Source organism: Macadamia integrifolia, unplaced genomic scaffold (genome assembly GCF_013358625.1).
Source record: "Macadamia integrifolia cultivar HAES 741 unplaced genomic scaffold, SCU_Mint_v3 scaffold1062, whole genome shotgun sequence".
In the NCBI taxonomy this organism is placed as follows: domain Eukaryota; kingdom Viridiplantae; phylum Streptophyta; class Magnoliopsida; order Proteales; family Proteaceae; genus Macadamia; species Macadamia integrifolia.
The window spans coordinates 143,239-156,632 of NW_024868071.1; the positions used below are offsets into that span (position 1 = coordinate 143,239).

The 13,394-nt window shown below is 36.4% G+C and overlaps 1 protein-coding gene across 2 annotated transcripts; it reads right to left on the reverse strand.

Moving 5' to 3' along the window:
* Nucleotides 1–289: 289 nt before the first annotated feature.
* On the reverse strand, nucleotides 290–11,831 carry LOC122062521 (probable acetyltransferase TAP2). 2 transcript variants are annotated; one of them, XM_042626163.1, is made up of 9 exons: nucleotides 11,672–11,715; nucleotides 11,250–11,320; nucleotides 7,603–7,710; nucleotides 5,566–5,626; nucleotides 4,869–5,055; nucleotides 4,405–4,504; nucleotides 4,139–4,239; nucleotides 894–987; nucleotides 290–593 (listed from the first exon to the last, which is right to left on the reverse strand). In XM_042626163.1, exons 3-9 carry the CDS (start codon nucleotides 7,622–7,624, stop codon nucleotides 514–516), a joined length of 645 nt encoding a protein of 214 aa, XP_042482097.1. In that variant the 5' UTR covers nucleotides 7,625–7,710; nucleotides 11,250–11,320; nucleotides 11,672–11,715; the 3' UTR covers nucleotides 290–513. The 2 variants fall into 2 exon arrangements, with proteins under 2 accessions (XP_042482097.1, XP_042482096.1); XM_042626162.1 differs by lacking the exon at nucleotides 7,603–7,710 and having other exon boundaries at nucleotides 11,672–11,831.
* Between the last annotated feature and the right edge of the window lie 1,563 nt (nucleotides 11,832–13,394).

Here is a 13,394-nt window from a genome sequence, read left to right on the forward strand (position 1 = left end):
AGATTTGGAGCAGCAACAGCTTCGTTTTAAGACAAAAGTGCAGGAGAGGCCACAAATGCTACTCAAAGCAGTGCAACAGCAATCCAGACTGATTGTGGAATTGGATGCAAGGAAGGTTGTAAAGTGGCTATGAAATCCAGTCTATGAGGAATGCTCATCAGCTCATGGCGGCACTTTAATCTTCTAATTTCAATAATAAGACTCATTGAATGATTTTAGTTGTGTTTCTGTTAATCATGTTAGTTGGTATGTTAATTCATTCACACAATATCTTGCACAACAAACAAAGTAGGAAGCCACAGAAAGTTACAAATGATTGATTCAATAACCATGTCGGTTACAACCTATATAATTACATCAATGTAAGAGATTTAATCTGCGATTAACGTTAAAATACATATCACCAAGGAAGTCCCAAATCCAAGAAAATGGACTACTCATGCCGATGTATATCCAGCTCATGATCTAAAAGTAATAAATCACTACCAATATTTTGCAACCATTAGAAAGCAGCTAGTATCTCGGATACCAGAACATGCCCTTAATGCCTTCTGGGTCAGGTTCAAACCCTAGATTCCTATAGAAATCAATAACTGCAATGACAAAGGAAAAAAGATATGTAGAACAATTACTTGGTACTTGCAAAATGTCAGATTTAGAGCAAACACAGTAGAACATGTTGAACATGTTGCGGTGGTAAACATTTGAAAGATAAATTTTGCAACAGGTGCAAGAAAAAAAAATATGGTACCCATCAGTTTGCTAAAAGCACGAATTTTTACATGATGCAGGGGATTTATGACAGTGTCACCATACGAATAGGCAAACAAAATGGTATATACGTTGACCAAAATAATAACTTTGCTATGAAATACAAAATTTAGCAACCATACCTTGACTGTCGGCAAACAAAGTTATATTACCAATATCCCTCTGCAGTAACGCTCTTATTAGCTGCTCAATAAGGGCCTTTCCAAGACCCTGTCCCTGAAAGAGGAAAGACACTTTCAGAACAGTACCATATAGATGCAAAATACCATCTGATTTCACTAACTCTACATCACTAGTTGGACTGATCACTACAGGCATGTGCCAAGTGATCACTACAGGCATGCCTTGGTAACCAGGCAGTTTTTTAATGCTAGGTGCCGCTATGGCACTTATTTATGCCAGTCGCTGCTATGGCACTTATTTATGCCAAGTTTCATTTACTTAGGCACCGTTTGACAACGTTCTGTTTCTGTCGTTTCTGCTTTTTCTTGTTCCCACAAACGGAAAAACAGCCTAAAAAGTGTTTGATAAAGTTGTTATGTTTCACTAGTTTCTAGAAACATAAATCAAAATTTATGCCTATTTACAATTCTAGAAACGACTTTGACGAAATAAGTCATACTTGTTTCTTTGTTTCTATAAATGAATTTGAGAAAAAAAAAACTGTTGTGCCCGATAAATTTCTCAACTATTTTAACCTAAAAAGAGGCAACCGAACCTCTCTCCCTTTTGGGCATCCGATGATACTATTGGGTTTTTTAGTGGCATTATGTCTGCAAAAAACGTTTCGAGAAACAGGTTTATCAAACACCCAAAAATCCGTTTCTGTTCCCCAACACGTGAAAATTCATTTCTATTATTTCTGGACACATAAACGGCAGAAACGTTGTCAAACAGTGCCTTAAGATATCATTCATAAATAAGCAAACGCCCCACGCACCCCCCACCCAAAAAATCTAATAAAAATAGTTAAAATTTTAAATTCCAAAATGATAAAAATCAACTCTCTAGTTCAAGAACAAAAATCGAATTTTCTGTTGTTGGGGGCCATTTTCAACTTTCAAATGGTAAGGCTTTTCTCAAATCAACAAATTTCATAAATCTTATTGCGATAGAACATCACTAAAAACCAAAAGAGCGGTAAAATAATCTTTTGTTTTGATATCTAAATTATTTCCATTCAGGACAATTTTAAACAGTATTCACACACATCAAATAAGGTTTGACTGGAACATAATTTCTTCAATATAAATCAGATTTAAGCAATCTTGGATTAATTGGAAAGTTAGTTTTGTGTTAAACCTAATACAAAAAGTCTAAGACCAGTCAAACTTATTTGAGAACAAGAACATTTCTCTAAATGTTAATTTTTTATGACTTAATGTGGCTTAATGTTGATTTTTGATGATATAAGGTATATATAGCATACTAAATAATGTAAAAAAAATGGGAAATAAAAAATAACACTTGGACACCTTGTTGCCTAAGCGCTTAGGCAACCCTCCACCATCTTGGGTCGCCTTGACAACTTTGAACCGACTAGGACCTAACTACTCAACTACATTTAAACCCCAATGTGACTCGAAAAAGAAACTTAACTAAATGAAATTGTACTTCAATAAATATTGTAACTTTTGGACTCAATATAAATAGAAATATATTGATTCCCTATCAATCATGAATCTTTTACTCCTAGGAAATAAAAATAATTGTGAGGGCACAAGGACTGCACACCCCAGCAGAATTACCTGCCACAACGTAGGTCAGGCCAAATTTTGGTGACAAGTAGGTCCCCACAGTCCCCTACTCATGTGCCAAATTTGTCTCCTATCCAAACTGGCCACGTATAAAAAATAAAGAAAAAATTGAAAAGTTGTATTGTCAAAAATACAAGGGAAAATGTGCAATACAATCAGTGAAACTATTATGTATTAGCTGAACGCAGTCTCCATGAAAGGGAGAAATTCCTTTGTGACAGAAAAGACCTGGCCTTCCTAATCAAGTGCATATACCTCCAAGGCCTTCCAATAGTAACTTGCAATGATTCAAACCAATCCTAGAGTAACTTTCAATTATAATATCCAACCAGCCCTTAGAAATAACAAATCAAGGCCTTCAATAGCCGCCATAAGCTCAGCTGTGACTGAAGAAGCAAAGCCAATAGGACCAGAGAATACAGGCAGAATATTATCATTAGTATTCCGGAACACCCCATCCTACCATTGATATTTAAGTTAATATAGAACTGAGTCTGTATGTGCTGGGATCTGATCAGGAATCACACTTGAGTTGACTAAAAGTGACCAATGCCTCATAAAGTCCTCTAAAACAATCATTTGAGTTAACTAATAAAATTTGAGACTACAGTGGATATTCTACAGTCTTCAGTGAAAGCTTTGGACAAACATTCCTTCTATGATCCTTCCATTTAACTAATGTAAATTAATTGTAGTTCCGAAAAAAAAAAAAGTAAAATAATTATGGCACTAGTCATTGAGATTTGATTTCTTGGGTTATTCTTGTTAAATTCTACCAGCCAAAATTTATGTCATAGGGCCCATGCTGCATCAAGCCTGCACTTGATCCCTTATTTGACCACCAACATAGCCACAATTTTTTTCATTCCAGGTATCACATGTAACATGTGTTAAAGAGGTACTTGACATGGCCAAACACACAAGTTGGCAACATGAAAGAGATCTCCAGAGAAACAACAAAAAGACGGGAATCCTCAAATCTCTCAATTAGGATTGGCCAATAATTACTAGCACCCTGGAGACTATTAAAGACTGTATCTGGCTAGAGAAGAAGCAATGTAGTTGGCTGGCTGATCTTTAAGTCTATGGATTGAGATTTTCGAGCTGGAAGTCAAGAACAAAGCCTATTCGCAGAAATTAATCTCCAGGAGCCCCATAACAACAGCTATTCCAGCAATTCTGGTGGAACAATGTCCTTCACCACTAAAGAATCCAATTCCACAGCCAAAAAATAACTTGATCTTGCAAAAACTGAAATAATTGCAACTGTGATGCAATACATACGCAGGAGTTAAAGGGCTATAGGTTCACTCAACTGATCAGGTTTATTGGGCACCCAACACCTTATTGATGCACTGGGCATTTTATCAAATAGCAGGATCTCATAAAATGTACTGCACTGCTATGGTAGATTGACCTCACAATTTAGTCAATAAGAATCATTCTGTAACTTTAGGACTTGTCGTAGTTAGACAATGGATAAAATTTCAGATCAAATATTATGTAATGATGTGCCCACTTGCATAGATTATAAGGGTGAGCAACATCTAATGACCTCCTCATGTGTCAAACACTAACAAATTGTCCATGTCCAAGTACCAAGATCATACCTGATAGCGAGGATCGATTAGGACATCCCAGATGGTAGCATTGAAAGCATGATCCGATGTAGCACGAGCCATGCCAATAAGCTCCTTCTGATCATTCCCCTCTGTCAAATAACTTCTCCAAATACACTAAGATGTTCATCAGTTATTTAAATAGATCAAAGCTGCAAATTGTTTTAGCAGTATAGACAAGCATCAAATTAGCTCAAAATAATTGATCACATTAGAGATTATTCTTCTCAAGATAAATGCTGAATTTACTTAAGTACCTCTCTGTGGTGATTTTCTGATGGAATGCAAAGTGGCAACCATATAGCTATTTTTCAAAGCAGCAGCCACTTTTGACAATGGTCTCCGAGGCCAGCCAACCTATTAAAATCCACAAAATAAAGCTCATCAATAATCCAATTAGCACCAGCACATACAGAGTGGCACCAAAAGAATAGCAATGAAGTCTACTTTACTTGTATAGCTAACTTTTTTTTTTTTTGGGGGGGGGGGGGGGGGTGGGAATTAAAAAAAAAAAAAAAAACACACACACATACTTACGCATGTAGACACATGTATATGCACCTAAGAGATACATACATACATAAGCATCCTTATTGGATCTTTTGTTAAACATATACATGTTTCCTAAGCATTTAATCATGCACGGCCAATTTAATTGGTCATGCATCCTTTTAATTTGCAATAAAAGCTCAGAGGTTACCAGCCTGCCAAATCAAATCACCTTGTCACACAAGGCTTGTAGATCATAAACATCAACATCTCCACCTGAAGAAAAGATTACTTGTTCAAGTGTCCCATCTGGTTGAGTCCTTTCAACTAGAACAATCTCCTGAGGCATAGGTTCTTCTTCTTCTTCAGGGAGTGTTGATGGTGGTTCAATAACTTGTGTTCCATTATTCTTCAAAAAGCTGCACCCGCAAGAAAGTATGGAACTATTAAGCTACAGGGGAACCAGAAAACAAGTTAAATTTGGTTGAGTTATGGCACTCTTATAGTTTCAGGTAATCAAATAGGATGCATGAGTTTGGTCAAGATGGCCTGAAGAGAAGAACAAGAGTTATAAGCTTCTTCAGCCAGCAGATAAGACTTAGTAGATTGAGGGATGAATCTAAAACAATTCCCTACTACAAGATTAAGACAAACAATGCAAGAATCCTTCTTCTTTTCTTTGTGAAGTAACAGAAAAATGTTGAATTGAAAGGCACAACAATCCCTACAAACAAAATCGAATGGTTTTTATGATTAATGCAATCTGCAACCACTTTGAGAATCCAAAACATTTTTAGCAAAGCAAATCCCTCATTCACATTCTCCCAACATCTAACAATCCAGAAGGTGAACAACTGCACATCACAACTTCCACAGTAAATGTGATATTTTCGTTTTGAACAGGATTCATGACACATATTTGCAATTACCCGGATCTGATAGAATCCCAAAAACCAGCCTTTAATGGAGAAACCTTTTGTTTTCTTCTTGCTGCAAAAAAATAAAACAAAAAATTGGGATCATAGTTACAATCAGTCTTCTATCTCTTTCTAATCAATTATTCCATGAAAAAAAAAATCAAATGATAAAATGCTACAAGGAGATTCACATACGATACGGCAACTGAACTACCACCCCCCCCCCACCCCCAAAAAAAAAAAAAAAAAATCACAGCAAAATTTCATCCCAAGATATAGATCAAGAATATAAACTCAACACTAGACACAAGAAAGCTTATCTCAATTCTTCATGATTAAGAAAAACACAATTTAGATTCCAGGATGACAATAAAGGAAGGGGAGAATAGAGAAACCATAAGATCCACACAGCTGCAAAGTGACTGGATTTCCTATGTCATCATACATGCATACAACAGCTGATTAATTTGGATTGCCCATTCATTCTAAGAAGCGACAGTCAATCCAGAGATGAAATTTGAGTGACTTCTAAATTCAATGAGTTCAAAATAACGTAACATATGCAGCACATATTCAGCAAGAAAAGATTTGCCAAAATGAAATAGTATATGGAATAAGAATACACAGGAGGCAGCCCCATTTACACTTGCACAAAGAAGACCCATGACTTGGTGTTTGATGATACAGAAAACAAGGTCGTATAGCATTTGACAAAGTCCACTTCATAATGTAATAGTTCCACTACATGGAATGTTTTAAATTTCCTTGAGGATGTAGAAAAATAATCAACTGGAAAAATTCAAAACAAAAATATAATGATGAAAGAAGTCATCAGTATTTCAAACTGGCAATGCAAAGAAGATTGCTGACTAAGCTTGTTAGGCAAGGTGCTCTTGTGGAACTGAATCATTTGCATAGCTGTCAAGGAACCACCTAGGCGGCTCTTGAACCCCTAGGCGAACGGTTGCCATATTGTTCAAGATGCCCAGACAGAAAATAGGGACAAAAGGAAGGAAAAAATGAGGAAAAGAGGGAGAAATGGGGAGGAAAGTGAAGAAACTATAGGAAAATAAGGAACAAGAAGAAGGGAAGCCAGAAGCAGCAGCACTATCACCCGTCACCACCAAAGCCACCAGAACCACAGCAGCAGCAGAGATGGAAGAAGAAGGTGGAGAATGGAGTTACCTCTTCTCAGTTTCTTGCACTCAGTCTGAACCATTGAGGTGGTCATCATTGTCTGGAATCAAGGAGAGGAATAGACACTGCTATTGCTACTTCTGAATGGCCTCTATTTCTATTTGTTTAAGTGAAAAAGTTAATATTTTTATTTTACACATTAGCCCTCTCATATTTATAAGTAAAATGGAAAGAATTCATTAATTTTCACATAAGCACTCTTGTAAAACTGAAACTAATAGAATATAAGTTCCTCCCACCCTCCCACCCCCCCACCCCCATTTATATAACACGACTTGACCACCTAGGTGACCGCCTAGGCTTGCCCTTGCCACCATGACAACTCTGATCATTTGAATCTACATATAGAAACCTTTCTAGCTAGGTATTAAGTTGTGGTCATCACTCAATGACGTAGAGAAGCAGGACAAAGTGATGCAATTTGAAAATCTAGATTACGAATCTCAGATGCAAGCAGGCCCAATGATCAAATCTGTGATCAGATCTGAGATAAAGGAAGCAATTGCATCGTTAAGGGAATAAATCAGATTCATGGAAGGGGACGGAAAAGAGATGAGATCGATCTTCTAGAGAGGAAGAAGAGAGAAAACGTGTGGAAGAAGAGAAGAGAAGAGAAATCAAGCTTGGGATAGCAATCCCGCATGCACTGCTAAAAAAAAAAAAAAACTCATTCCTTTCTCAAATCATCTCTAATTGATGGGGGTATATTACATACATAAAGACCTTCTAAAAATTCCTAAATTGACTCATAAAAGGATTCCTAATCACCCTAAAGTACTCAATAAAGTAAATAAACTCAAAAACAGAACTCCATCTAACTATTAAGTATCCTAATCTAACTGAAACACTTACTAATTCCGTGTACTAACTTCATCTCCAGTTTATCGGCTTATAAATGTAACCTTATGGGCCTCCCAAGCTTATGCATAGGTCTCCACACGGGATTAATGTCTAATGCAACTGCATCACAAAGACAGACTTGAATCAAGTTCATAATATGAATCTTGGAATTCTAAATGGGGAAAGTGGAATCACCTAGCCAAGTACTTTTTGACAAGAGATGCCTAATTAAGCCAAATTACTTACACGGAAAAATAAAGCGGGTTAATCTCATATGGAAACTCTTTCATGAAATCAACTCATTACAAGATAGATGATTGATTGTACCAACCACAAAAATAATGAACTCACTGAATTTACTACGTTGACTATATAAATGACCTTTCCTAACTAGGAAGTGTTAGGATTGACAGTTTTGAATAAGATCCCAAAGTTCCCTTGTAAGTCTTAACTAGGTGGCATTAAGACAACACTAATGGGCTTGAGCAAAAGATTTGGCATGCCACATAATGTGCTTATAACAGGGGGTTTTGTGGGCTTGATCACAGCATGGCATTGTGAAGTCCAACTGCTGTATGAGATATTTCACATTTGGATATTCAGTCAATTACTCCACGACTCATCTGGTGAGTAGTAAGATGCAACCATGAAAAAAAATACATATAGTTTCACATTTGGATACTAAGTCAATTACTCCATGACTCATCCGGTGAGTAGTAAGATGCAACCACGAAAAAAAAGAAAGACATATATCTTGGTTCTGTAGACAACCCATGTTGTCCCAGTTTGACCTAGTACTCCAGGGCATGTTATTCCACAGTGATAACTTTCCCACTGATGATTCATTGCGTTTCAAAGTGTGGTAAGGTTTTTTGTGTATCACTAAGGCACTGTTTGACAACGTTCCCAGAAACGGAACAAAAAGCGTTTCACAAAACTGTTTCATTTCACCTGTTTTCAGAAATAGAAATTGAAATTTCTACCTATTTATGGTTCTAGAAACGCCCCAAACGAAACAAGTTGAACTTGTTTCTGCATTTTTGGAAACGACTACCATTGATGAAATCCAGTGCTCACATTCGGGAGAACTCATCCCAGAATGACCTTAGTAAAGAGTCCTTGTACTCTGCGTTCGATGGGTGTCTGCAACCCTTCGCGAGAATTTATCAGGGCGGCATCATCGGAGCTACATGATGCCATTCAGATTGCACGTCAGGCAGGCAACCTTCATTGGATTCTGGACATCCTGATCGATCGCCAGATCAAGGAGGATTTCTTCAAGACTTGGGCATCTTGAGGGGATCTATCAGAAGCCTAACCTAGGGTTCTTGTGGTTCACCAGTACGAGGTGAGCAAGGTAACTACAAGACTCTTCGTTGGGATTGGGAAGGGACAGCTCCGGTGACGATTGCCCCAATATACAAAGAGGGTTCGATTTGCAGAGCACTTTCAGCTTTATCGTCACTAGATTTGAGGACGGAGTCCAATTCGCAGAGCGAGTTCAGTTCTTGTTGCAAGAGATTCTCAGGTTTTTGGACGGAGAGGACCTGAGGTTTCTGGACGGAGTCCGATTCGCAGAGCACCTGACTCAACCACCATTCCTGCTAGAGGGGTCTCCGTCAACAGTCCTCGTATGAACTATTCTGGTAAAATCGTCTTCCAAAGCTTGGAGAGAAGCTCAAGCAGTCTGAGCAGCTTCAATGGCGGTCCGAAGATAAAAAAAAACAGAGGAATGGAAAGAGATATTTTTCCATTATGTTATCTAAAAAAATAAAAATAAAAATTCTACAAGAAACGTTTCCAGAAACAAGGTTTATCAAACACCTAAAAATCCATTTCTGTTCCCAAAAATGTGAATTTATGTTTCTGGCATTTTTGGACACAGAAACGTTGTCAAACGGAGCCTAATATTTCAAAAGTAGATTCAGGAGATTCAGGTCCCAAGTTTCCCAAACTTACCAATTTTTGGTAAGATTTTTTTTTTTTTTAATGAACTAGTAAAAAACATGTGTATTTGCAAAGTTAACAAAAATATCATTAGAGCAGACAGTAGAATATATTTATTTCAAAAATTCAAAGTAAAGGTTTGGAAAACTGTCCATTACCATCAAAAGAAGAGCACGGTCCCTTCTCATCAACCTAGACGATTCTAGGGTTCACTTAACCTTTAGTTAATTATGGAAAAGATATTTTAATTCATTAATTAACTGACGATATGTAGATCAGGAAAACTTGTATGGTAGGCATCCATTGAGTGATGATTTTCTCAAGGTCTCACTTGCAATTTGGTCTTCCTTCCTTTTCAAAATTCACAACTCATTTTGATTCAAACCCTAACTGGAAGTGTCTGAAACCAACCAAGGATTGAGAATTAAAGTAGAGCACATTTTTGGCCTGAATTAGGTCATCATATTCTGAAGTGGTATAACTCCAGACAATCTGTGGAGAAAAGCAGAACCCAGACCCAGAAAATCTGTCTAGATGAGTTCAACTTGCATGTTATGCCTTTATTTTACTGATTTTCCAACTATGATTTAATAATTTCAAGTTGGCATCATTTATGATTCACAAGTTAATGTTTCTAACCATTTTCCTTTTTCTCCCTCTCCTTTTATGATCTTCCAGGCACCGTTTGCTTCAGCTCCGAAATTTATAGTTCTAGTGCATATATATATATATATATATGGTCTTTTACACCATGGCCAGATTTTCGTAGTTGCTTCTCTATATTTTCAGAGAATTTCAGACTATTCTCCCTTATTTCAGATGTTGCAGCTTTGCACATCTTTTGAACTGGATATAAAGAAGTACTGTCATTTCATTCCTTTTCATTTCACTTGATTATCTTAGTTCAAAATATATGAAGTTCATTTGTTAATTTCTTGCATAAGATAGGTACGCCCGTTTCTTCCGTTTTTTCTCAATTTGGTTACAGATGAAAAACGCAATGTGAAAATTCATTAGTGGAGACTAGTTGATCTCAAGTAGGACTGGTGTCTAACAACTTTCAACCCCAACACCTTATTTTGATTCTCGAATGCTACATAGGATAAAAGATAAGTAAACTTAGAATCAAGTAGTGTTTTGAGACGCAAAATTAAGTGCCAATTGATGGACAGTTTTCTCAAAAAAATACTAAAAAATAAAAAAATCCTAGATAGAGGAAGGACAAAACTGTATCTGTAACTCATGCAAATAACCAAAGCACATAGCTAATATTTACAAGAGAGCACTAGGTTCACTTTTGACAGAGTAACAATTCACAGAAACAATGAAATCTTAAATTTATCCAAGTCTCGAGTTTATGGATAATTTACAAGTCTATTAACCATGAGTTGAGTTTAAATCCCATCTTCAAGCACAAAGGATATATAAGAGTTCCCCATATCTTCTAAAAAACTACAAAGATATAACTTCAGGGTCTTAAATAGGATTATGCAGAGTTAGATTCTATACTAAGACGAAAGCTGGCATACCATGCGAATCATACAAGTAAGAATATTCATTATTTCATTATGATACCAAGAAGTTTAAAAACGTGTAAATGTCATTTCAAAAATACCTTTTCGATCTTACTACAAAGAAAATTTTCTTTCTATCTAAGTAAATTGAAAGACAAATAAGCCAAATTTTGCTTCAAGTCAAGAATAACAGTTAACCTCTCATGAGCCCATAGTTCGGCTTATAAGGAAATAGCAATTGATTAGATAACTGAGAATGACCAGCGCATCTGCAACAAAACAATTTGAAAAATAAAAAAGGACATTAATCCAACGAAAAACCTCAAAAAAAAAAAAAAATTCGAAATATTTTTAGTTGAAAGAAAATTGTCTTTGTAGATGAAATGGAAACCAAAGACTTAAAGGATGATAACCCAGTTCAAGAATCATATCCAACGAAAATAAACTACCCAAGTGACAGCATCTAATTTCTCAGAAGAATCCAAATTTTAAAGACAACAGTAATTTTCAAAGATTTGCGACTTCCGATTCAAGCTCGCAAAATTAGTACAAAATGAAGCCAGATGGATGGAGAGTGAGACCAGTTGCAGAGAGAGAGAGAGAGAGAGGTGGTTGCTTACAGGGAAGGAGGTGCTACCACTGCGTTGGCTAGCATTATTTTTCGCACTTGAATTTTCTCCAGCGCCGACCGCCTCACAGTTTTGTATTGGCTTTTTGTAACACAAAGCGGCTTAGGAAGCTTAAATCCTTTTGGCCGTTTCGGTTTTGAGGGCGTTGATTTTGAGTGATAAATTCCCAACCGCAGGAAAATAAATATCATACGATTTTGTACTGAATGTAATATTATAATACCCTCTGTTGTATGTATCATATTTTCATATGGGAAAAGATTCTCACCGGATGGTACACTGTCTTTCTCTCTCCTCGTCACATGAAATGATCTATGTACCCGTGACATACAAAATCACTTCATCGCTTCTCATTGGTTCGCTCCTTATACTTTTTTCTTTTGAGTAAATGTTGGCTCCTTATACTGCTTGCTCAAAAAAATTCTCCCCATTTACATATGTATGTACAGTTGGCCATTTTTTCACCCCATTTCATTTGATTGGGTAGGAATGCTGGAGAGAGAGAGAGGGTACAACAAAGGAAGAGTTAGGAGTAAGGTTCTAAGAATCAGTATCAAATCAGCCAACTCGAGCATAAGAGATATTAACAAACTCATAGTGAATTAGTGTCCATTAGTTGAGAACACTAGAAGAACTTCAACTAAGTCAATTCGAAGAGTCTAAAAGAAAAAAGTTAGCTAAGAACTTCAACAGTTCACCAGAGTGAGAAAGTGGAACTCAAAATATGTTGTTGTTTTTACCAAAGCAATCAGCATACAAGAATCAACTACATAAGAGGAAGCATGCCAAAGTAAGGACTGTTGAAAGGCGATAAAAGAAGAGATATTGTTACTAAAGCATAATTAAACTTTGGGCTTAGTTGTCAGCTATAAGACCCAAGAATACGGCAACTAACAGGGGGTTTAGGAGATCGTTAATGGTGTGCAAACTTTAGTCCCACATCGCCCAGGAAGAGATTCCTGGACTAGTTGATAACCTCTAGCCTTCTTAACATGGTATAATGTGTTTTAAAGCCTTGAGGCACACATACTAAAAAGGACAATATTGTGTAAGACCTTAACTATGTACATGTAATTCACAAATAGTACATACTAAAAAGGACAATATTGTGCAAGACCTTAACTATGTACATGTAATTCACAAATAGTTATGCAATTGGTTGCCTCATCTAGAAGCAGCTCATTGAATATAGATCAACCACAAAGGCATGATATAGATCAACAATTAATGCAATTGATGAATAATCTACATCAACTAGTGAATTATTTAATGTCACTACACTATAATAACTTACAAATAGTACATACTAAAAATGACAATATTGTGCAAGACCTTAACTATGTACATGTAATTCACAAATAGTTATGCAATTGGTTGCCTCATCTAGAAGCAGCTCATTGAATATAGATTATGTACATGTAATTCACAAATAGTTATGCAATTGGTTGCCTCATCTAGAAGCAGCTCATTGAATATAGATCAACCACAAAGGCATGATATAGATCAACAATTAATGCAATTGATGAATAATCTACATCAACTAGTGAATTATTTAATGTCACTACACTATAATAACTTACAAATAGTACATACTAAAAAGGACAATATTGTGCAAGACCTTAACTATGTACATGTAATTCACAAATAGTTATGCAATTGGTTGCCTCATCTAGAAGCAGCTCATTGAATATAGGTCAACCACAAAGGCATGATA

Coding starts and splice junctions, on each gene's coding strand:
- LOC122062521 (XM_042626162.1), bottom strand. CDS start 11,706: ATGCTAGCCAACGCAGTGGTAGCACCTCCTTCCCT. Junction 5,056..5,565: donor TGGGATTCTATCAGATCCGG/GTAATTGCAAAT, acceptor TTGCGGGTGCAG/CTTTTTGAAGAATAATGGAA. Junction 594..893: donor TTTGTTTGCCGACAGTCAAG/GTATGGTTGCTA, acceptor TTGTCATTGCAG/TTATTGATTTCTATAGGAAT.